Source organism: Protopterus annectens, chromosome 11.part0, assembly GCF_019279795.1.
Source record: "Protopterus annectens isolate FY-2018-M chromosome 11.part0, PAN1.0, whole genome shotgun sequence".
Lineage (NCBI taxonomy): Eukaryota > Metazoa > Chordata > Ceratodontiformes > Protopteridae > Protopterus > Protopterus annectens.
The window spans coordinates 136,186,985-136,212,312 of NC_056745.1; the positions used below are offsets into that span (position 1 = coordinate 136,186,985).

The 25,328-nt window shown below is 42.2% G+C and overlaps 1 protein-coding gene across 5 annotated transcripts in view; it reads left to right on the plus strand.

The window, feature by feature from the left end:
* LOC122815212 (voltage-dependent L-type calcium channel subunit alpha-1C-like) overlaps window positions 1-25,328 on the plus strand; it is a 2,602,552-nt gene that overhangs the window by 22,261 nt on the left and 2,554,963 nt on the right. For all 5 annotated transcript variants that reach the window (XM_044087523.1, XM_044087521.1, XM_044087522.1 and 2 more), the window contains exon 2: window positions 18,184-18,339. In XM_044087523.1, coding sequence (XP_043943458.1) covers window positions 18,219-18,339 — 121 coding nt within the window. In that variant the 5' untranslated portion in view covers window positions 18,184-18,218. The remainder of the gene's footprint in view (window positions 1-18,183; window positions 18,340-25,328) is intronic.

Sequence of the window (25,328 nt, forward strand, 5' to 3'; positions counted from 1 at the left end):
ACAAAAAAGAGTCATCCAAGAGGTCCCCACCAGAACAGAGAGAGTCCTGAACTTATTCAAGATTCTTCTTGGTGGCAAAAAAAAAACACACGGGACTTAAGACCAGTTCTGGATCTCAGCAAATTAAACCTGTTTCTTCGATATTCAATGTTTCTGATGGTCACTGTTCAGTCCATTCTGTCCCTTCTGCAGAATGTCGATTGGATGTGCTCAGCAGATGTTTAGGATGTATACTATCACATCAAAATGAACAGCTGTTCCAGGGGATACCTACTTTTCCAGCCAAGTGCCAGTCATTATCAGTTCAGAGCACTGCCCTTTGGTCTCACCACAGCCCCCATGGTGTTCACCAAATGCATGGCAGTCCTAGCAGCTCATTTGAGACTGCTGGGATTCTGAGAGTTTCTATATCAAGACTGACTCCTGACTGCTTCAGCCGGGCATTAACTGATTCAACTAAGGGACTACTTACTGCAGCTGTGCTCCCATCTAGGAATATCAGTCAATTAGAACAAATCTCTACTCAGACCAACACAGAGTCTGGAGATCATTGGTGTTCATTTCGATACAGTCAGTCAGATTTTTCCTTCGACTTGAATAAACACCCTACAATCCTAAGTCAAGACAGTGATCCAAAATTCATTCCTTCCAGCTTGACTGATACTTCAGGCTTTGGGTTCCATGGCAGCAGAAATCACCTTTGTCCCGCTGGCTAGGTTCCATATGAGAATCCTTCAATGGACTCTGTTGACTCAATGGTCCATTCTCCTACATCCATTATCCATGCCAGTCAAGATCACTTAAGCGTGCAAAATATATCTTCTATGGTGGATTCATTTAAATCAGCTCCATGAAAGCCATCCCCTTTCTTTTTCCTCTTTCCAAGGTCATGGTGACTACTGCTGCCTTCCAGCTTGGGTGGGCGGACAGTACTTGGGAAGGACAATCCAAGGTACGTGGTCCCCCGAACAGACCAAGATGCACATCAATGTCTTGGAGATGAGAGCTGTCCTTCAAGCATTGCAAGATTTTCAAAACACTCTCCTATCCAAGACAATTGCAGTACAGATGGACAATATGTTGGTAGTCTGGTACATTAACAAACAAGGAGGAACCAGATCTTACCCTCTTTGTCAAGAAGCTACGAGAGTTTGGCAATGGGCAATCTCTTCCAGTCAATTTCTAATAGCAATGCACATCCTGGGTAAATCCAACATGGTTCCAGACAAACTAAGCAGGTCAATTCTGATGCCTCACAAGTGGTCTGTCAATGTCAATGTGGTGGAGGGAATTTTCCATCAATGGAGCCAGCCATGCTGCATTCTTTTTTCTTTACTCCTCAACAACAAATGCAGCAGGTTATTTGCCCTGATTCTTCCACCAGGGGAGTCATTGAGAGATACTCTAGTTCATGATTGGCCCTCTAGTTTCCTTTATGCATTTCCACCACTGCCACTAATTCCGAAATTCCTTCAGCAGTCCAGTTGAAGAGCACAGTCATCCTCATTGCACCCTTTTGGCCTCATCAGATTTGGTTTCCATTCCTCTGGCCTCATCTCATACATTCACTGTGGATTCTGGATCCAACTCCAGACCTCCTGTCTTACCTGACAGGATTAACTCACCCAGACATATCAGACCTCAAGCTGACCGCATGGTTTCTCCAGTCTCACTGATTGCTAGACACCCCAGCCTCCCCTGTCTGACATATTTTGTTATCCTCCCATAATGCTTCCACTAGAAAGATTTTGCAAGAGTAGATGGAAAAATTTGTCGTTTGGATCCTAATCAAAAACTTGGACCCCTTTTCAGCACCTCTCCCGGCTATCCTTGACTTTTTAGCTACGATTTTCAACAATTAAAATTCACTTGGTTGCCATTTTTAACTTTTATCTGGGCATAAATAATTCTACCTTAGCTTCTTCTAAACTTTGCAAAGTTTCCTCAAGGGAACTCTTCTACTTAGACCCTCATTATATATTTATTTATTTATTTATTTATTTATTTATTTATTTTTATTTTACATTTGTTGACCGGGATAGTCCGACTGGATACATGTCCATTTTCAGCAGAGAAAAGCCCCAAGGTAGTTAGAGTCAAAAATATAACAATGTAGACATAATTACAGGTAAGTTATTTACAGAGGATACATGAAAAAAACATGAGCTAGGCAAGTTTACAGGTATAGTTATCCCTGGTTTAAGTCGGGAATACATTGACAGTAAGCAGAAAGTAATATATTTTACACATTTATGAGGAGGGTTAACCAGGCTTGTTACAGTGGCAAAGCCAGTTTAGTGCTAGATGTTGTCTGAGTTTATTTTTAAATTGGCAAAGGGAGGAAAGTGAAGTAATGTCGGCTGGAAGGAGATTCCAAACTCTGCCTACAGAGTTTGCAAAGAGGGCATCCCCAGCTGTATTGTTAGTTTTGATTTTCTGAATTAGTCATTTGTTTGAGGATCTAAGCAGTCTCTGATTGTTATGAGGAGTGATAATATTCCTTAGGGATGGTGTATTATCTGGATTATAGAGATTTTTTTTAGCTATAGTCAGAAGGTTGTATTGGATTAGACTAGGAAGTTCTAGCCACCCAAGCTGTTTGTGGTTAATTTAGTGGTGTGTCCTAAATGGCAGGCCAGTGGCAAAGCTAGCAATGTGATTGTAACAGGATGACAATCTATTTAGGACCAACTTGTTTAGATTAGAGAAAAGGGGGGAGGCATATAGAAGTTTTGAGATTAGGTGGGTGAGGGCTATGGCAATCCTGGCTGGAGGGGTTAGGAAAGCTTTTATTCTGTACAGTGATCCTAGTTTTTATTGATGTTCTTGATTAATTTATTGACATGCAAGTCAAATTTTAGGTTATTATCAATAATGACTCCTAGTAGTTTTGTAGAGGAGTCGGGAGATAGTGCCATCCTTCGCATTAATGTTGAAGGTAAAAGCAGCAGACCTTTGTGTAGGTGAGAAAAACAGCATTTTGTTTTTTTTTTAGGATTTAGTAACGTGACGTTCAGAGAGGCAGTTTTCTATGGTATTAAAGGTGGACTGGGTAGCAGACCTCAGTTCTGAAGGAGATGTAGAAGAGCAAATCAGAGTGGAGTCATCAGCATATTGGATACAGCTGACGTTTGGGATGACAGTGTATAAGTCATAAATAAAGATGGAAAACAGTAGATGCCCTAATATTGAGCCATGTGGCACTCCAAGGGTGTTTGGTAGAAGATTAGAGAGCTTGTCTTTCCAGCGAACAGCCTGCTGCCTCCCATTAAGGTAGGATTTAAACCGCAACAGGGCTTTGGAATCTAGATAGAAGGTTTTCAGGGTGTATAACAAAAGTTGGTGATCAACCATATCAAATGCCTTAGAGAGAGCCAAGAAGAGGGCAGAAGAGGTATAATTGTTGTTACGGTTGTTGTTTATGGTATTGGTGAAAGCCAGGAGGGCCAAGATTGTGTTGTGGTGTGGTCGGAATCCATGTTGGGTATCGGCCATGAGGTGATTTTGGATTAGGTGGTGTATGAGTTGTTTGCATACACATTTTTCCATTATTTTTGCCAGTGGGGAAAGTATAGCAATTGATCTATAGCTGGAGAAATCCGTGGATAATCCTCCTTTATGTAATGGGATTACATAGGCTGTTTTCCATAAGGTGAGAATGTTTGCCTCTGTTATGGTCTGATTAAATAGAATCAATATAGGATAGGCAGTAGCATCAGCTGAATTTTGGAGGTACTTGGCGGGGAGTCGGTCAGCAGCGAGTGTGGTGGGTTTTCATTTTTTGAGGAGAGAGCGAACGAGTAATGTGGGCACTGGTTGGTGACTAAATGAAGGTTGGTTTAGAGGGGTGGTATTATTAGGGCCGGGGGAGCTAGGAGGTAGTTGGCTAGCTAGGGTTTGTATTGTTTCAGTAAAGAAATTGTTAAAGCAGTCTGAGACATCCTGAGGAGATTTATCAATGGTAGCAGCGGGGATGGGGGTGGATGTTTTTCCAGGGTGAAGTAGATTGTTCAGACCTGCCTAGAACTTCTGAGAATTATTCCAGTTAACTATCTGTAAATTATGATAATATTGTTTTTTTTGTCTGAGCTTGCCTGTATTCAACATGATCATGGGGGGTCTTTACTTGAGTGCCATAGGGGCCATAATTTGTTTATACTATTGATTTTTTGTCTGGTCTCTTTAGTAAGCCATGGTGCAGATTTAGCTTTTGTTCACTTTGAGCGGGCAGGAGCATGCAGATCTAGGATTTCAAGAAATTTATTGTTGAAATATGCAACTGCCTCCTCCAGGGAAAGGTGTTTTAGCATAGACCAATTACAGGAGATAAGTTCCTGTTGGAATTTGGCAGGGTGAAAGTCTTTATTGTTTCTGACTTTCCTGATTACGGGAATTTGTGGGATAACAGCTTTTTGCTTAATGACATAAGTGAGGAGGTGGTCACTTAGGTCACCGGGAAGGGTAACCCACAGTGTACAGTTGGGGGTTGCTATTTACAAGATCCCAGTCGAGTATGGTTTCTTTTTGGATGGGTTTACCTAGTCTGGTTGGGGTAGTTATGGTTTGTGTGAAAGCATGCAGGTTAATATGGGTAGACGGGGATTGTGAGAAACAGGTGCTCCAGTCTATGTTAAATTTGTCAAGCAGTAGAGCTTCTTGGGGGTAGTGGCATGATAGCCAGTGGAGGATGACTTCAAGTGTGTCGATGTTGTTGCCTGGGGGGATATACATACAGATGATGTTAATGCATTTATTTTTGTTAAGCTGTAATCTTGTAGCAAGAATCTCAGAGTTGTTGATCTGAGGTGGTTGGTTAACAATTCTGGTCACATTTAACCCAGATTTGTAAAGTATAGCTACCCCACCACCCTTCCTGGAAACACAGTCCACCCTGTGTATATTATACCCAGGAGATAACACCTCATTATCAGTTGTGTGAGGTTTTAACCAGGTCTCTGATAGACATAGTATTTCAGTGAGTGGACAGCCAGGAGAGCATGCAGTTCATGTACCTTATTATTAATGCTCCTAATATTGAGGTGACAGGCCAGGAGAGTCTGTTGGTCTACTGATTCTAGTGTGATAGCTTAGGTTACAATTGGAGAGGGTATATTTATCAGAGGTGGATGGGCCAGGGTTAGGGTGAATGTCACCACCAAGTATAAGGCTGGGTTTATATTTAGTAATACGCCTCAGACGTTTATGTAAGAGTTTATAGTATTGTCTTGATCTAGGGATGGGGTGCCTGGGGTTGGTATGCTGAAAAAGTGAGCAAGGGGCTGAGTTGTTCCCATTTTTATGGGCATGGCTGAAGGTAGGATGCTTTGTCTCTGGAGTGATAGTATGGTCTTTAGGGTATTGATAGCCAATACGCATATGATTTTCATACAGGGTGAGTACATATGAGCCTAGCAGAATGCGTAGTAAATAGTATTGGAACATTATGAGAGAAGAAGAAAGTTAGTTGGGATTAGTTGTATGACTGACACTGTAGTACAGGAACTGATGACCAATTTAGGTAAATGAGAGTGGGAGGAGAGTGTATGTAAGTGAGAGCTGCTAGGAGGAGGAACAGGGTGTAGAGAGACTGGGGGTGAAAGCTGATAGGATATTGCAGCAAGAGTGTGGTTAGATACCTCTAAATGTAGAGCTACTGGTGGTGGGTGGAAATTGGGGGCCAGGGAGGGGAACGGAGTGAGACACAGGCGAGAGCAGCGGGGCAGTTACAGACTGCAAGTGTTTCCTTATATGTATGCAGTTTTATGGAAGTTCATTAAACCAAGATGTTAAGTTGTCAATCTCGCCTTCATTCTTGCTTGATGGGTTCGGAGCCGATCCTCGGCTCCGACTCGGCACTTGCTAAGCTCGAGAGTCACTTTTACCAGCTCGAGGCAGCCCCATATCCCATGATGCAAGGCGGTAAGTACCCAGATCTCGTTTGCCGCTTCGCTGATGAGGTCCTCCTTTTACCAGCTCCTGGTAAGTGATTTATACACTGCTTTTTTGCCCCTTTTACAGTTTAAAGTTAATTTTAAACTTAAATTTAATAGTTTTAGACTACTTTTAGTCCTTTTCTGACTAAAATTCCCTCTCTCCTAAAAGTTTTTAGTTAGGCCTTCTCCCATCCCATCCCCCCCTTGTTAGGGTGTGTGTGTGTTTGTGACAGAATAGTTTTTCCCTTTATTGGAGATTGTAATTTTTCTTGGACAGGTGTTGTGTGTGTGTTTTTACACCATGTCTAAGGAAAGGGTCTCAGGCTTTAAGAAGTGTGACTCGTGCTGTCAGAAGATGTCTCTGACAGACGGTCACACTTCTTGCTTATACTGCCTGGGACCTCTCCACCTGCAGGACTCCTGTGCGATTTGTCATTCTTTTAGCCAGAGAGTCCTGCAGGAAAGGAGAAATAAGCTTATTTGAGGGGCCTACTTAAGCCGGAGGGCTCTCCGGCTAAGTCGGCTCCATCTAAGACTTCAAAGTCTTCCAAGGCCCAGGCTTCTGTGTCCAAGCCTGCGGCCTCGGCTCCGACTCTTTCAGAGTCCAGATCGCTCGCTGGAGCCGATTCTGGTTTGCAAACCTTCGGCACCGATGGCTATCGGTGCCGATTCTGGTTCGACCACTTCGGTGTCGGCTCCGATCGGTTCCGATCACCATGTGGCTCAGGCTTCGGTGTCGGCGCCGACCGGCTCCGACACCCTTACTTTTATGGCTGTATCGGCTCCGGCCGGAGCCGATGCATCGAAACTTTCTGTCGGTGCCGAAAAGTTGTCGACTCCGACAGCTTCCATGGTTTCGGCTCCGATGGTTCCTTCGAGGAAGAGGTCTAGGTCCCCTTCCTTGGAGCCGATACTCTCGGCTCTGGCTTCTCCTCTTCTCACGGAACGGAGCCATCGGAGCCGATCATCCAGGTCATCCAGGCTTTCTGACCATGATTTAGAGAAAGTGGTCAGTAGATTATTAAAATCACAGGCACTGGCCCAAATGCTACATAGTCTGTCTCAACAGACGACTATTAGTCCACACCCCATTGCAGTTCCTCCTTCGACTCTACCCCAGAGTTTGGAGTTGGAGTCTTCGGGAATGGTTTCTGCTACGGCTGAGGGAGAGATACCCCCTTCTGCTCCTTCAGCCTCTACTCTTATCTCCTCTTCGAGACCTTCCTTAGAGGGATTCGGTGGTCGGGCTTCCCTGGTCTCGTCCGAGGGGGTGAGTGGCATCGGACCCTTGTCCGGCCCCACTCTTCCCCTTGGAGCCTCGGCCTTGGTGAGCTCGGCTCCGACATCTGCCTCGGAGCCTTCCCTTTCGGTGGGTCCTGGAGTTCCTGGTTCTTCGGAACGGCTTCTCTCGGACCTCCCTGGGAGGGGAGCCTTCGAGGTGATGAAGAGTGTGCTGGCCACTGGACTCAGCCAGCAGTCTGTTCCCTTAGCTCCTCTCTCTATGGTGCCTGTCGACATCTCTGCCACTTCTCTTCCTCCCGGGCCCAGAGATCCTCCGCCTCAGGTTTCCCCATTGGGAAGAACCCCCTCTTCCGAGGATTCTCCTGATCTGTCAGGAGATCCTCCGCGAAAGAGGACCTGTAAGAGGAAACACGTAGACTCCCCCGAGTCTATCACTTCAGATACTGACTTAGATGAGTCAGAGGGATCCCCAAGATCCCCCTCTGAGGATGTCTCCTTCTCAGACATCCTAGAACTCCTTAGACAGAGGGGAAACTGGCCCACCAATAATCCCTCTGAGGATGAGTCAGTATACCTGGAGGCATTTGGATCTCGGCCCTCCACCTCCTGGGTGTCTCCGCCTTCGACCCCTTATGCAGGTTATTGCTCGAAAGGCGTGGGCTGCTCCTGACTCTGTAGAGCCAGTCCCTAGGAGGCCTTCTAAATTTATTACTGCCCCGTCGGACAAGCTATTCCTCACGAAAGGTGTCCCTGCTGATGCCATGGTGGTGGCGGCTGCCACTAAGAAGGAACTTGCAGATCCTTCTGTACCTGTCCATCCTCCTAATAAGGACTCTAGGACCATGGATAGGTATGGTAAGCGGATGTTCTCTTCAGCGACCTTTGCTATGCGTTCGCTGAACTACCTATGTCACTTCACCAGACTCCAGAGGGATATCCTTAAGGAGCTAGGTGAAGTAGTACAGGATCCTACAGCTGAAGGGGCTCAAGAAAAAATTGCTTCGCAGCTAGGAACCCTTAACTCTATTGCTAACTCCTCCATGCGACTGATATCATATGCTGCAGATGGAGCGAGTAGGGCCGCAGGTACAGGTGTGGCTCTTAGACGCCAAGCCTGGATGCGGCTCTGTAATTTTGCAGATCCCTTTAAGGCGTCCTTCACAAACTCTCCCTTTGATGGGTCAGCTTTGTTTGGCCCTCAAGTGAAGGAAACGTTGACCAGGTGTGAGCAGGACGACAAGACTCTTTCTGCCGTAGGGGTCCGTTTTTCCACCCCTTCTAGACCTTACCCCAAAGGGCAGAAGGGTGGCAAAATGTGGTTCCGCAAATCCCAAGGAGTCACGCCAGATTCACGTGGTCAGTTTACCCCTAGAGGCAGAGGGGGTAACAATAACAGACGCCGCTCTAGAGGCAGAGGGGGTCCACAAAACCAGGGAAGCAGAGAGCCTCTCTGACAAGCCCTATCAGCATCCCTGAGATGTTGCCCGGCTGTCCATCCTTGGAGGCAGTCGGGGGAAGACTATCGCTGTACCCAGAAGCCTGGCGTTCCCTCACTCAAGACAGATGGGTACAGTCGATCATATCCGAGGGTTACAAAATTCCTTTCGAGGAAAGTCCTTTTTATCACTCAAATTCCCTTCCAGATGTACCACCGGTCTAAGGAAATTGCAGAGTTAGAAGTCTTAAAACTACTGCAAAAAAGAGCCATTCAGCCAGTTACAACAGATCATTCAGAGCCGGAATCTACTCAAGGTTCTTTTTGGTCCCCAAAAAGACGGGAGACTTGAGACCAATATTGGATCTCAGCAGACTCAACAAGTCTGTGAGGAAGACAAGATTCCGAATGGTCACTCTTCAGTCAATTCTGCCCTTCTTACAGAAGGACAACTGGATGTGCTCAATAGATCTTCAGGATGCGTACTATCACATAAAAATTCACAGACGCTCCAGGAGATTTCTCCGCTTTCGGCTGGGGTCCAGTCATTTCCAGTTCAGAGCCCTGCCCTTTGGTCTCACTACAGCCCCCAGAGTGTTCACCAAATGTATGGCAGTGGTCACGGCTCACCTGAGACGTCAAGAATTCCAGGTGTTTCCGTATCTCGACGACTGGCTCCCTTCAGCCACCACCAGGCATCAGCTTCTTCAAGCCAGGGATTACACAATAAATCTTTGTTCTCAATTGGGCATTTCGATCAACTCCGAAAAATCATCCTTATTGCCCTGCCAGTCTATTACTTTCATAGGCGCAAACTTAAACACTGTTCGGATGTCAGCTACCCTTACAGATCAAAGAATCTCAGACATTCAAAGTCATGTCAGGATCATTCTAGCCAACATGAAGGTACAGGCCAGAATGGTTCTAAAGGTGTTAGGCCTCATGGCTGCGGCCATTACCCTTCTTCCCCTGGCTCACTTCTATATGCGCCTTCTTCAATGGATGTTGTTCACTCAGTGGTCTTACCAACAACTTCCAATGCGTCACCAAATACTGGTGACACAGATTTGCAAGAATCATCTTGCTTGGTGGGTCACTTCTCCTCAGATTCACCAAGGCAGACACTTTGTACCCCCATCCCCGGTAGCCACTGTCACTACGGATGCCTCCCTGATTGGGTGGGGGGGGGGCATTATCAGGGCAGGATGGTTCATGGGACGTGGCAACCTTTCGAGTACCACCTGCACATAAATGTCCTAGAGATGAGAGCAGTGCTTTTAACGTTGCAAGCCCTCAACGACTTTCTTCCCTTAGGGACAATTGCAGTCCACACAGACAACATGTCTGTAGTCTGGTATATCAACAAACAGGGCGGAACCAAGTCCTACCCCTTGTGTCGAGAAGCGCTCAGACTTTGGCAATGGGCGATCTCCTCTCATCGGTTTCTGGTAGCAACGCATATCCCTGGGAAAACCAACATTTTAGCGGACAGATTGAGCAGAGCTATTCTCATGCCTCACGAGTGGTCTCTCAAACAATCTATAGTGGAAGAGATTTTTCTGGAATGGGGTCGCCCATGTTGCGATCTTTTTGCTACTCCCCAAAACAGCAAATGCCCAGACTTCTTTTCTCTCTTCCCACTGCCAGGCCATCCCCCCAGAGATGCTCTGACCCAGGATTGGCCCCAGGGACTTCTTTATGCTTTTCCTCCATTTCCTCTGATCCCTCAAGTTATCCAGAAAGCAACCGATTTGAGAGCCAAATTGATTCTCATTGCTCCTTATTGGCCTCGACAAATTTGGTTTCCGTTCCTTCATCATCACCTTTTGGTGCAGCCGTGGCATCTGGACCCAGTGCCAGATCTTCTGATTCATCAATCCGGTCAGCTGCACCGGTCTATCCCTTCTCTCAACCTCACAGCATGGTTGCTCCACTTCCTTCCTTAGCCAGGCTTCCTATGATCTCTAACCCTGTTAGAGACATCATAGTAGCTTCCTTAAAATCCTCTACCAGGAGGATTTATACTAGCAAATGGAAACGTTTTTCTTATTGGGCTAAAGCCAAGAATATTGATCCTTCACTGCTCCAGTTCAAGCAGTTTTGGATTTCTTAGCAGAGATTTTTCACGCAGGCTCCTCTTCTTCCACAGTCAAAGTTCAGTTGGCTGCTATCTCGAACTTTCATGTCGGGTTCGCAGATCACAACATTATGTCCCACAGGCTTTGTAGAGCCTTCTTGAAAGGAATTTTCCTCCTGAAGCCTCCAGTCAGGAGTCCTCCTCCTCAATGGGACCTAAATTTAGTGCTGACATCCTTGATTCTTCCTCCCTTCGAGCCAGCTGTTTCTTGTTCCTGAAATTTCTTTCATGGAAAACTTTATTTCTGGTTGCTATTACATCGGCTAGGAGGGTGTCTGAACTTCATGCTCTATCTGTTCGCCCCCCCCTATTTGGTCTTCCACAAAGACAGAGTATCATTGAGAACTAATCCGACCTTTTTGCCTAAGGTCGCCTCAAAGACTAATTTGAATCAATCTATTGATCTGCCTGTATTTTTTCCAAACTATTCAAACAGATCGGAGCAAAAATTACATTATCTTGATGTCCATCGCCAACTGAGATATTATTTTGGACAGAACAAAACAATTCAGGAAATCCGATCAACTCTTTGTTTCCTATGCTGATAACAAGAAAGGCCTTCCTGTCTCAAAAGTGACTTTGTCTAGATGGCTTTCTTCTGTCATATCTGAAATTTATCAGCTCAGGGGAAAACAGCTGTGCTCGAAACCTAAAGCACATTCAACCAGAAGCTTAGCTACTTCCACAGCCTTTCAAGCTAGACTTCCATTAGACACTATTTGTGCAGCAGCCACTTGGGCCACTCCTCATACATTTGTTTCCCATTACAAATTGGATTTGGCCTCCAGGGACAGAGCCAGTTTTGGCTCTACAGTTCTCAAGAGTCTGTTCCATTGAGCCACCCAGGATAGAGGTGCTAGGGACGCGGTCCCATCAAGCAAGAATGAAGGCGAGATTGACAACTTAACATTGAGAAGTTATGTACCTACCATAACGTTCCATGTTAGTTGTCTTCTCTCGCCTTCTTTCTTGTGACCCTCCCTCCTTCCCCCAGGCCTGGACAGACCTTTCTACAAGGATTTTACTTCTAAGACCATACAGATCTGGTCATTCTACCATCCTTCAGGTTTTTTCTCTCCTTCTTTCTTCCTTTGGGAAGTTATTATGCTAGGTGCTATTGCCCTTTTGTCATCAAACGAGATCTGGGTACTTACCGCCTTGCATCATGGGATATGGGGCTGCCTCGAGCTGGTAACAGTGACTCTCGAGCTTAGCAAAGTGCCGAGTCATCAAGCAAGAAAGAAGGCGAGAGAAGACAACTAACATGGAACGTTATGGTAGGTACATAACTTCTCATTTACACTGAGTGTATATAATGCTTTACTTTTAACCTGAATTTATGCTGTACTTTCAAACTGACTGTAACACCAGGTTGTAGACTAGGGTTAGACTGTAATTAGTACACTTGCAAGGGGTTTGTAAACTACAGGTTATGGGGAAGAGTACAATTTTCAGGGCTAAGAGCTTTAGACCCAGGTCAGCAGCTTACAGGATGTAAAATTACCATGCACTTTAAGATATTAACCTTAGCCAGTTGAATGACTAACATCTGTTGAATAGTTTGTGGATACTGGTTTTCAGGGTAGCCTTCTTCAGTTAGGAGATTCTTTTAGTAAGTGAGTTAGAGGGGTCTACCTAAAATAAAACAGACAGTAGGAGTGAGAAACCTTTCTTGCACTAACTGCTAGTCACCAAATAAGCAAGCAAATCAACAATCAGTTAACCAGTGAATATACAGTAAGAAGCAACTCAATTTAGTTACAAATAATATTACTTCGTTTCCACATTCTGAGGCAGCAACCAGTGCTAAGTAATGCTAGACCTTAAGTATATTTTGTACTATTCCTATTACATAGGTTATAATGCATTGGTTTTGAAATTAACAGGAACTGTATGTTTAAACTAGGTTGCCGTTTCAAATGCAGCAGTTAGATACAGGAAATGCACTCGTTTCTAGCTTGTAGTTTAAAGCACTCAGAATCTGCTACAGTGGGGATGAAGCAGGATACAAGACATCTTCTGACTACCATTTCTCATTACAAAATGGAAACAGCCACTATTATTCACTATTCTAAGCTAAATCTTAGTATGTTTTTCAATACATAGGCACAGGTTACAAAGACTGCATAGCGCTGTTAGACAAACACATTTGCACTACCCCGTATCATCTGAGCACATGGAGATTTCCCTTATGCCTTAGTTCTTCCAAATAATAACAGCTAGTGTAGGCTGAATTACTCTACAGAATGTCCATACTCATTACACATTGTATTACTTTCATCTAGGCTAAATACAGTAACATTAGTATTTTCAAACAGTTTTTTCCTTAGATAATATACCAGGTACGAAAAAAACAATGCTGCCGACTGGGTCTGGAAGCTCCGGGCATTTAAAAATGGCAGTTTATGTGGTTGTATAAGAAATCTCGCATACATAGTGAAATAGGAGGAGTTAGGGAGCAATTACAGACTGCAAGTGTTTCCTTATACGTAGGTAGTTTTATGGAAATTCTTTAAGCCAAGTTTACACTGAATGTATATTATGCTGTACTTTTAACCTGAATTTATGCTGCACTTTCAAACTGAATGTAACACTAGGTTGTAGGCTAGGGTTAGACTGTAATTAGTACACTTGCAAGGGGGTTGTAAACTACAGGTTATGGGGCAGAGTACAATGTTCAGGGTTTAAGAGCTTTAGACCCAGGTCAGCAGCTTACAGGATATAAAATTACCATGCACTTTAAGATATTAACCTTAGCCAGTTGAAGGACTGACGTCTGGTGAATAGTTTGTGGATGCTGGTTTTCAGAGTAGCCTTCTTCAATTAGGATATTCTTTTTGTAAGTGAGTTAGAGGGTTTCTACCAGTGGGTAGTCATTCGCCACCTCCTCCTTAGTCTCAGTGTTCTGCAGAGTAATGTATTTTTGTTTCTATAGCAAACGCTCCACTCTCCATCTTGAAATTTAAATATTATTCTTCAAGCTTTAACTCAGTCTCCCTTTGAACCTTCGGCCAAAGCTGACCTCAAGTTTTTGTCTCAAAAGACTATTTTTCTGGTGGCTATCACATCGGCCAGAAGAGTATCTGAACTCCAGGCTCTATCTCAAAAAAACCCTTATCTAATTTTTCACTAGGACTGGGTGTCATTGCGAACTAATCCATCTTTTTTGTCTACTGTGGCTTCTTGGTTAAATATTAACTATGTCATTAATCTCCCAGATTTATTTCCAAACTTTTCAAAAGAGAGTACATATTACATCTGTTGGATGTGCATAGACAGCTTTGTTTCTTCCTTCATAGAGCCAAAGACTTTAGGAAATCTGAGTAATTGTTTGTTTCCTTTTCTTTTATCAGATTAGGCAACCCAGTATCTAAAGTTACATTGGCCAAATGGCTAACTGATTGTATAATTTTTGTCTGTGACAAATTGTTTTTTTTTTTGTTTGTTTGTTTTTTACCAAAACCTCCTAGATCTGTGGCAGTTTCTTCAGCCTTTTGGTGTAGAGCATCCTTGGATGATATTTGTACAGCCACAACATGGGCTAATCTACATAAGTTTATTGCTCATTACAAATTGGATCTGGTCTCTAGGAACAGAGCAGACTTTGGCTCAGTAGTGTTCCAGAATATCCTTCATGTTAAGTTGTCTATCTCGCCTTCGTTCTTGCTGATTGGGGATCAGAGCTGATCCTCGGCTCCGACTTGGCCATCTTCTATAGCTCAAGAGATGTTTACTGGCTCGAGGTTACCCCTTATCCCATGATGCCTAGCGCTAGCTACCCAGATCTTGCTTGTAATAGCTAACCCCAGAATGAGCCAGAGAACCAAACTGCCCAAGAAACAGGTTGAGCCTACCTATCATGCTCTCTAAGTCAGCTCCTGGAGACCATATCTAGCTTGTAATGAGAAATAAAAGTATGAGGATTTGCCCATGTGGCAGCTGCACAAATAGAATCCATGGGCAAACTAGATTGGAAGGCTACAAAGGTGGCCAAAGCCCTAGTAGAATGACCTTTTGGTTTGATAGGCAACTCTTTGTTTCTCAATTGATAAATGAAGGTAATAATGTGAGACAACCACCTGGATAAGGTCACTTTGGAAACTGGGAGACCTTGTTTGCTTTGTGCATAGGAAAGGAATAGTTGGTCCGACTTCCTTGTATCCTTGGTCCTATGCAAGTAAAAACGCAGTTGTCTATGAACGTCCAATTGGTGTAATTTGTATTCTGCTTTGTTGGTGTGGTTAGGGAAAAACACAGGAAGGTCTATAGATTGGTTTAAATTATTTTCTGAGCAGACGTTCGGAAGGAAAGATGGATTAGTCCTCAGAGCAACCCTGTCCTTATGAAAAACCAAGTATGGAGGACGAACACTTAGTGCCTGAAGTTCACAAACATGTCTGGCTGATGTAATAGCTACCAGAAAGAGTGTTTTCCAAGATAGAAATTTAATTGAGCAGGACGCTGCAGGTTCAAAGGGGAGCATAATTAGAGAGGTTAGTACCAAATTAAGGTCCCAAGGAGGAGGGGGATCTTTCATTGGAGGTCTAAGGAGAGTAGTCCCTCTTAGAAAGGCTTTACAGAGCTTATGAGACATAATGTTTGAATTAGACAACCCAACATAAAAGTTAGAAATGGCCTGATTGTAGCAGAAGCGGACCCAGAATGAAAGAGTTGTGCTAGGAACTCCAAAATTTCGTGGACTGGGGCTGAAAAGGGATTTATGTTCCTAGCCTCTGCCCAGCAAGTAAAACATTTCCATTTACTAGATGAAGACAACTAACAGTACATAGCTTCTTTTTTAGGGTCCTCCTGGGGTTGTGGTAGCTGGATAATCTCTCCCATCAGTTGAGGAATGAATGAAAGAGATGGAATGTTATGATGAGTACATAACTTTTTAATATATGTATCTATATCTATCTATATGTGTGTGTATATATATATATATATATATATATATATATATATATATATATACATGTATGGAAGCACTTTACATAATCGAATTACTGAAATCTCAAATGTCATATGGTCGAGACCATATGATCGATATTTCAGTATATCGAATATGTAAAGTTTTAAAAAATAACACTTTACTTACCTTAAAATGTTACGTGCACACAGAGGCAATATGGGAAATTTCCCTTTTCCCCACTGTAGCGCGATCTCGGAGTTGGTATACTTAAGTAGGGGGGTGTGCAGGGTGGCGAAGCCCCCTGCAAAAGCAATGTTTGACTTTTTTTTTTTTTTTTTTTACATTTCATTTTAGAAGTTCGAGTTTCCAAAACTCGATCTTTTGGTCTCGACCATATGAGGTTCGAGATTTTGGGAATTCGAGCTTCTAAAGTGAATCCATATACACACACACACATATATATATATATATATATATATATATATATATATATATATATAAATGGTTTACCATCAGAAGGTCGAACCTGACCCCATCGAATCATGGGATCATTGACCTACTTCCGCAAAACTGACCATGTCAAATTCCGACATTGTCGGAATACGACTTGCCATAAACCTTGGAACGGTCTTTAACATGGGTCGAAATGGGGGTGAGATTCGTACTTTGACAATGTTGCGTTCGACATTGTCATCATTCGGCCTTCTGACTTCGACTGAAGTAGGTTTGACTGGACCCACTTCGACCTTCTGTCACCCTACACACACACACACACACACACACATATATATATATATATATATATATATATATATATATATATATATATATATATATATGCCATATATATATATACATAAAATCCTTTAATAAATTGTTGCAATTTATTAAAGGATTTTATGTATGTGACGTTTGCCATGGTAGTCACTAATGTTCTTTGCTTTTATGACACGGTTGTGTTGTGGTGACTTTTTGGTTGCCTTTTCCCATTTTTTACTTATGTGTGTGTGTATATATATATATATATATATATATATATATATATATATATATATAAACTTGATTTTGACAGAGCATAATTAAGAATGTTTAAGAATTAGTTTTAATAAATTGTATTTTTCTATTATTTTTGTAGGCCCATACCTGCTGACTCATTCATTCCTCATCACTGAGAAAGAAACCAGTCATGGCTCTGCTGTCATTCATGCCCCTACCATGACTGTCCCTCGTTCATTCCTTATCAGTGAGGAAAGAACCAGTTGTGGTACAGCTGACATTCAGGTTGCCATGATTGAGGGATTTTCTGTTTTCTAGCCCTAACGTGTCCTGTTGCTACCGATGTGCACATTTACAGATACAGAGGCTTACTATGTATTGTCCTGTGAGTATGCATTCCTGCACATGCTCCATGAAGGCTGCTGTGCAGGCACAGCTTGGCAGAACCAAATGCATTTCACTGTTTGATAGCATACCACATAGCTTTTTTTCCGGTAGATGCCAGTATTGCAGTGGGCTGGACTCATTTGCTCCCCCAGAATTGACAGTCTCACATTGGCTCCTCACACCCCCCTTCTCACTTATTATAGGTTCATAGGTAGGTACTAGACTATCTGCCCGAAGGCATTTATAAGCCTAGCCAGAATGTGTTGGCTTTCGCTGCCCCCTTAGATTAGTTCCCTGTGTCTCTGTCCAGCAGAGCCACTGAAGTGATTAGATTTTCTAGTACACATCAGCAAGAAATAGTCTTTAAATTTCAGAAAAAAAAGTTACTTTGATACATTGAAATTGATAAAAAGTACAATATCAGAGCAAACATCATACAATTATAGAATAAACACATTCTAGTGGGTATAGAATAGGTGGAGAAGGGGTGAAGTTAAAAATAGGGATGGGGAGAAGGGGTGAGGTTGAAAATAGGGATGGGGATAGAATGTGAAATAGTTTAAAATGGCAGACTGGACAAACTTAATTGTGTTCTTTCAGCAAGTTAAGGTATGTGTATATATATATATATATATATATATATATATATATATATATATATATATATATATATATATATATATATACATATGCACTTAAAACTCAAAACAAAGTAACCATGCAGCTAAAGGAGGTCGCTACCAGCTTGCCGTCAGAATGATTATTTAATGTGCCAGTAAAGAGGAACATATTCAATGTCATGTGATTTATGCCAAGTACTCAAAGATCATACTAGCATGTAATGTGCCAGTGAAGGGGAACGTAACCATTGTCATGTGTGCCATTGCAAGTACTCAAGGATCATACTGTTTACTTCTCATTATTTTAAGACAAACAAGAAGGTCCACTGCTGTACTGCTGGAAATAAATAAATAAATAAATAAAATAAACAAACTATAAAAATGAAGCAGTTTGTCATGTTTGATTTGATGCTTGTTCTGTGCTGGGTTCTCTGGGTTTCATTGATTTTTAAAATGTTATGGTAGGACTTTGAAGAAAATATATTCTCCTATGTAATACTGTTTTCCCTTTTGTTCTTTAGGTCTTCAGGTAGTTTTAAATTCAATTATAAAGGCCATGGTTCCACTGCTACATATAGCACTGCTGGTGCTCTTTGTCATCATCATCTATGCCATTATAGGATTAGAACTCTTTATGGGAAAAATGCACAAGGCGTGCTACCAGAACCAAGGTGAAGGTAAGGAAATTTAAATTTATATATTTTCTCTTTATTGCAGAAACTAGACATGCATTTTATTACATGTATAGATATTGTAATTTTCAAGTATATTATGGAAACGAGATTTTCTTTGTTTTTAATATGCTTTGTGTTCAGTAACTTTAGAAAATACATCCTTAAAATATGTCTAGAACTGTTATCTTAGCTAAAAATAAAGCTAGTGTAACATTGCCATGCAGTTAAAAACAAACTAACTTGACTTTGAGAATGTCCCATCGAATATGAAAATATAAATGTAATGTAACATGAGCGTTTGTTTTAATGCTGCATATATTTTTGTTTTTGGTGTTTGGAATTCTGACTCTGTTGAATTCACTCAAGATTTTTTTTTCTCTTCCAGTCTGTAGTGATCATAATAAGTAATTTCTTTTTTCAGCAGTGCTGATGTAATGTACAGTTTGTATCTGGTCAAGTTGGGAGAAAGTTGTGGTAAGGGAAGTATATGAGATGATGATTAGGTATAGTTTTCACACATCTGAATTCTCTGGAGCACTATGAGCTTGTGTAGCAGTTTAAGAAGAACAGAACCATGAGTTGGCCTTAAGTGACATATCAGTATTTATCTCATACTTATGTAGCTTAGCCTTTTTTAATTGCAGTCAGATACTGTTCATAGTGTTTCACATTAGCCAGAAAACATGCTGACTTACTAACCAATTGTACAAAATATACTTTTTAAAAAACTTGCATATGGACTGTCATTAATTTTCCTTAGTCCCCCTCACAATTCAACAATTCTTCAAAAAACAAAACTAAGCTATATCAGTCTGGCTAACATATATCAATACCACTGAATTGCTAAATGGATAAATGGCTACTAGTAACAGCAAGAGGAGAATTTCTTCTGAACTTATTTGCCTATAAAATATTGCATAACAGATTTTTTCTTCTTCTCAGACGTTAAATACACATCCCCAGTTTCAATATTCCGCAAGAACACAAGATGTATTAAGCTACTCAGAACACCATTTAAACTAGCTGTTGGTGAAAGAGCTCTCTATGAGATTGTACCTGCTTGCTGGAATAATATTCCACCCAAAATGCAAAATACTAACACAGTTCCATTATTTGATCAAAATGCATCTACAGAAATAGTGCAAGTATACCCATTTCTACATTTTGATTTAAAGTTTAAGCATGTTTGGTCATTATATGTTTCATCTGTAATTGTTTCAACGTAATCTTTGTTATGTTCATTTTAGTGGATACATATGTTTCAAGGGACTATGTCTTATTTTGTTGTTGTAACACTATTTCTTCCTATGTTCTTAATCTTATGCTGGCACTATTCAATTCATTAAACTTCTGATTATGTATACCTATTAGCATTTTATATTTTACCCTTCAAAATGTCATAATTGATGCATCTTAATAAACTCAGTAAAGTTATCACTGTTCTTTCAAATCATTACATATTAAAAAGGTTGCCACATTCATTGTTACTGTGTGTTTGTATCTGTGACACATAGTTTCGTAGGTAAGTATTACAATAGCTGCCCTTGTGAGACATTTTAACCTAGCCAATTCCTTTTATGTGCTCTAAATAACCTACCCCATTTGGTTATATATTGGCCTTAACCATCCCATGGTTGATAATTATATATCATCTCTAATAAGAATAACTGGGATCATAGCATAGATAATTTGAGGGGACCCATGCATGGGATAAAGCATTTAGGAACTACCTCTGTCCATTAATAGTACAGTTCTTTAGTATAGTTTAATATAGTGCATCATCACTTATTACTTTATATAACTATTCATAATTATAATCTTTTGTAGCTCTTTCCAGAGATGAATTGAAAGTTTAGATGCAAGTTAGAAACTCCTGCAACTTGTATACAACTTTAGCAATTTGTATATTGAGTAGTGTTGTCAAAATGGTAGCTATATTTAGACTAGTACAACAATTCAGTGCAGTTCATTCTGAAGTCTTTATTGGGTTGAATTCTGTCTATTCTGACTAGTTTTCTATGGTCTCCTGAATGTGCCAAAATTGCTTATAACAGTCATAGAAAATACAAGGCAGCTGTGCCAAGAAGCTATTTACTCATTGGCAGTACTCTTAGACCTTACCTCTTTTTTTTTCAAGGAGTAACTGATTAGTTAAGTCAGGGCCAAATTTGTGAATACCTATCTATATGTCTCAATCCATTTAAAGAGTGGCAGTGTGTCACATTGCTTGATCTTGAGATGAAGTTTATTATAGAGAAGTAGCTGGGTGATGATTCTGTCTCACCACTGTAATCTGTTTATTTGCTGAAACAGGTTCAGATCTCTGGTCATGTTGTTTGTAAGACTGATTGATTTGTGGAGATATAAGAGGTCTTGGACTGCTGGATCCCTAATGGCCCAAAACCCAAGGCGCAGATTGCACTTAAGGAGTCCATAGGACACTGAATAGGGACATCACCTCCAGCCTCTCCTGGTAGCTCAGGTCTTTTAGGCTCATGATCTTTTTTGTTATGAACCTTTGCGAAAAATCATAATGTTCATCATTCCTACTACCTCATTGGCATTTTGGGTTATCTATCAAAGTAGTCCAATACTGGCAGCTTGCAAAAGCTCAACCCACTCCATGTCTTCGTTTGAGACCTAATTGGGTGAGCATATTCTGAGAGTGAAGCCTTCAGCTGTAACGGGAAGTAAGTGACTTTTTTCTGCCTTCCAAAGAAGAAAGTTCTCTGACTCTTCACAGGATCCAGGGCTTTTTTTTCTAGCTAACTGCTAAGATAAACGCCATCTGGAGACCTCCTTTTTTACATTTTATTATTGATTTATTATGCTCTTTCTGTTTTTATATTTATTTAAAAATATTTATTTTAATTTATTTCTGTCACTGTTTACAGTAATTCCTATGAACACTTCTGCTTGTAGCAGTGTTTACTTGGCTTTTATCTTTGACAAATACGTCTTTTTTAAGTGCAGTATGTATTTGTGCTGTTAAACATTAGGAGCTGCCTGGTTCAGTCAGAACCACAAATGAATCACTCCTATCTTTACTGTTGTTACTCTGCTTTATTTTTCATCTTTTGACAAAAAATATTGCAGAACTTTGATTTTTCAGAGTTTATACATTACTTACTGTAGGTATGGCTTTGTTGTGTGTTTTTAACATCAGCTCACAGTTTTACTGGAAATGAAGTTATTTGAATGTACTGTGGAGATTTTCCTTTCTCTGACAACAAAATGTGGTTTAAATTGCTATTAAATCTGAATTTATGGCAGTTTAATATGGTTAAAGTATGTGGAGCTAATTTTAACCTTGGTGTTTGGACTTTGTCTACTAGAAATTGTTTTACTTCTGTCATATATGTAAAAGAATCTTGAACACATTTCAAACAACTGATGTTATGTTGTCCTATCTCCCTTTCATTCTTTGCTGGTTGGGTTCGGAACCGAGAATCGGTTCCAACTCAGCCTTATACAAAAGCTCGAGAGCTTCCACTGGCTTGTGGCTATACCCTATCCCATGATGCTCAGGGACGATTAACTAGATCTCATTTGCTGCTAAGCAAGATTGGGTGCTTCCTCTAGGCTCTAGGCTAAGTGGAAACATTTCTTCTTTTTCTTGTGTTCGTGTTGTATTTTTCATACATATATCTAGTGTGTATATTGTAGAGTTTATTATTAGGATTGTTTAATAGATGCTTTACTGGTTCATTGATGCGATTGTACTGTTTTTTGTTGGCCGTCATCTACCGCTAGGCCTGTTTGTGTTTTTCTCCCTATCCCAGTCCCAAACTCGTTTAAATTAGAGATTTTTGGGGCCTTTTTGCTTTTAAAACTAATTTATATTTCTTATCCTGTTATCGTTGGTAGTCCATTTGAGTTAGAGGGCTTCCTTCAGCCCATTTAAATTAGAGGGCTTTCCCTTCCTTCTCCCTTTCCTTTTTCTGTAAGGAGTTTGTCATTTAAACTAGAGACTTCTCCTCTTGTTATTATTTGAGTTTCTTTTTTTTTTGGCTGGTGTGTTAACTTTAAAAAACAAAAAAGTTATTGTTGGCTTTCTGATAGCATTATCTTAGTTGTTTGGCTTCTTGTTGAGTTATGTCTAAGGATGCTAAAGAAACAAAGCCTTCAGGCTTTAAAAAATATGACAAATGCCACCAGTTGTGTATATTGTTTAGGTGCTGTCATCTATGGACCCGAAGGCTTTTGGGCCCGACAAAGCTACCTCTTCAGCTCCCCTAGTGATTTCGGAGCTGACAGAGTTCAATCTTCGAAGCCAGTCCCCAGTTCTGGAACCAGTCTCTTCCATGTTGCATTCTCCCATCCTTCAGACAGTGAGATCCTCGACCCCGCCCTTTCGATCCTCCAGGAGCCTTTCGGATGACGATGTGGAGCGGGTGGTCAAAAGGCTTTTATGGACGCCAGCGCTGGCCAAGATTCTGTCGACAGACTAACATCACTTCCCCTTTGTCAATTCCTCCTCCGACCCATTCTGTGGCTTTGGAGCCAGAGTGCTTGGATTTGATTGTAGTGGAACCATTGGTGCTGAGACCTGCTCTGGGTTCTTCAGCCCCGACCACCGCTTCCACCTCCTCAATTCCATCCGATTTCGAGGGGTCTAGGAGCCAGGGCTTACCCATCGAGTCCGAGGAGGAGAGTTGAGTTGGACAGTTGTCTGATCTGAATTTACCTCTCGGGGCTTTGGCGCAGGTGAGCTCAGTGCATACATCAGCCTTGGAGCCCACCGCCTTGGTTTGGGGGGAATCTTCTGGTTCCTCGGAGCCGGGAGCTCCCTCGGAGTGGGGCCGTGGTGGTTTCAAGGTCATGAGGAGAGTGCTGTCACCTCAGACAGCTCCACTCTCTGCTCCAAGCACTCTTTTCCCCAGAGCACCAGAATCTGTATCTTTGCCTTCCTTCCCTTCCAGGAGTGGAGGGAGACCCGAAGTCCCAGGATGCCCCAAAGGCAAAGCCATCTCTTCCAAAACCTCTCCTGAGTACCCCTCTGAGGAAGCCCCACAGAAGAGGTTATGTAAGAGGAAACATTTAGTCTCCCCTGAGGAGTCCATCACTTCAGACATGGACCTCGATAAGTCAGAAGGGTCCCACGGTCACCCTGTGAGGATGTCTACTTTGCGGATATCCTAGAAATCCTTAAACAGAGAGGTGGCTTGAAGCCCATTAACCCTTCTGAGGATGAGTCTGCATTCCTGGAGGCTTTCAGGTCTCACCCCTCCACCTCTTGGGTGACTCCGCCTTTCGACCAGCTCATAAATGTAGTCAGTTGGAAGACATGGAGCTCTCCGGATTCTGCAGAGCCTGTTCGTAGGAGGGCAAATAGGTTCATCACTGCACCCGCCGACAGGGATTTTCTGAGGAAAGGTGTCCCAGTAGATGCTATGGTGGTGGCAGCAGCCACTTAGAAGGAGTTATCTGAAATATCCTCATCTGTCCATCCACAAAATAAAGAATCTCGAACGATGGACAGATATGGAAAGCGTATGTGTTTTTTAGCATACTTTGCCCTTCCGTCGATGAACTATCTAACATACTTCGTCGGGCTTCAGAGGGATATCCTGAAGGAGCTAGCAGATACTCTCCAAGGTTTTGTAGCTCCGGGGGGTCTCAGACAAGGTTACCTCTCAACTCTCCACCTTAAATTCCATCATGAACTCCTCCATGAGGCTAATTTTCTATGCTGCCGATGGAACGAGTATGGCAGCAGGTACAGGAATTTCCTTGAAGAGACATTCCTGGATGCACTTATGCGATTTCTCTGAGCCCTTCAAGTCTTCCTTTATTAACACCCCTTTCAACGGCTCGTCCTTGTTCGGGCCAAAAGTTAAAGACACTCTGACCAGGTGCAAACAGGAGGGAAAGACTCTCTCTGCTGTGGGAGTCCATTTCTCCCTCCCCACCAGACCTTATCCCAAAGGTCAGAAGGGGGGGGTGTGGTTTCGTAAGTCCCAGAGAGCTTACACAGACACACGTGGTGATTCTTCCCCCAGGGGCAGATGGGGAAGTAGCAATGGAAGACACTGGCCATGCGGCACAGGGGGTCCGCAAAACCAGGGTGACAGGGTACCTTCCTTGGTAAACCCTTTCAGCGCTCCTGAGAGGAGGTGCGCCTGTCCATCTCTGGAGGCAGTCGGGGGTCGCTAGTCATTGTACCCAAATGCCTGGCTAGAGATCACAAACAACAAATGGGTACAAAAGATCATATCCAGAGGTTATTACATACCATTTCCCTCTCCTCCCCTAGAAAGAAAATCAGCCCCAGATGTTCCACCCAGTCAAAGGGATCATGCAACTCTAGAAATACAAAAGTTCTAGAAAAAAGAGTCATCCAAAATGTTCCCGCAGACCATATTGGATCTTGAACTTACTCAACATTCTTTTAGTTCCAAAGAAGACAGTGGACTGGAGACCCATTTTGGACCTCAGCAAACTAAACAAGTTCATCAAGAAGTCGATGTTCTGGATGGTGACACTGCAGTCTGTACTCTCCATTCTGGGTAAAGATGATTGGATGTGCTCGATAGACCTCCAGGATGCGTACTACCACATAAAAATGGACAGGTGATCCAGGAGACATTTTCACTTTCGGCTGGGATCCAGCCATTATCAGTTTTGAGCTCTGCCCTTTGGTCTCACTACAGCCCCCAGATTGTTAACCAAGTGCATGGCAGTAGTTATGGCTCACTTGAGGCGTCTAGGATTCCAGGTGTTTCTATATTTAGATGACTGGCTCCTAACCACCACCACCAAGCATCTACTAACAAGAGCAAAAGACACCACTATTCACCTTTACTCCCAGATAGGCATCACGATAATCTTCAAAAAATCTGTCTTGTTGCCATCAGAGTGTATCATATTCATAGGGGCAGACTTAGATACAAGAGAAATGTTGGCCAAACTTCCCCCGAGAGGATTCAAACCTACGTCTTCAGGTCAAGAACCTCTTAACCAAGAAAAAAGTACAGGCGAAGGTTGTCTTG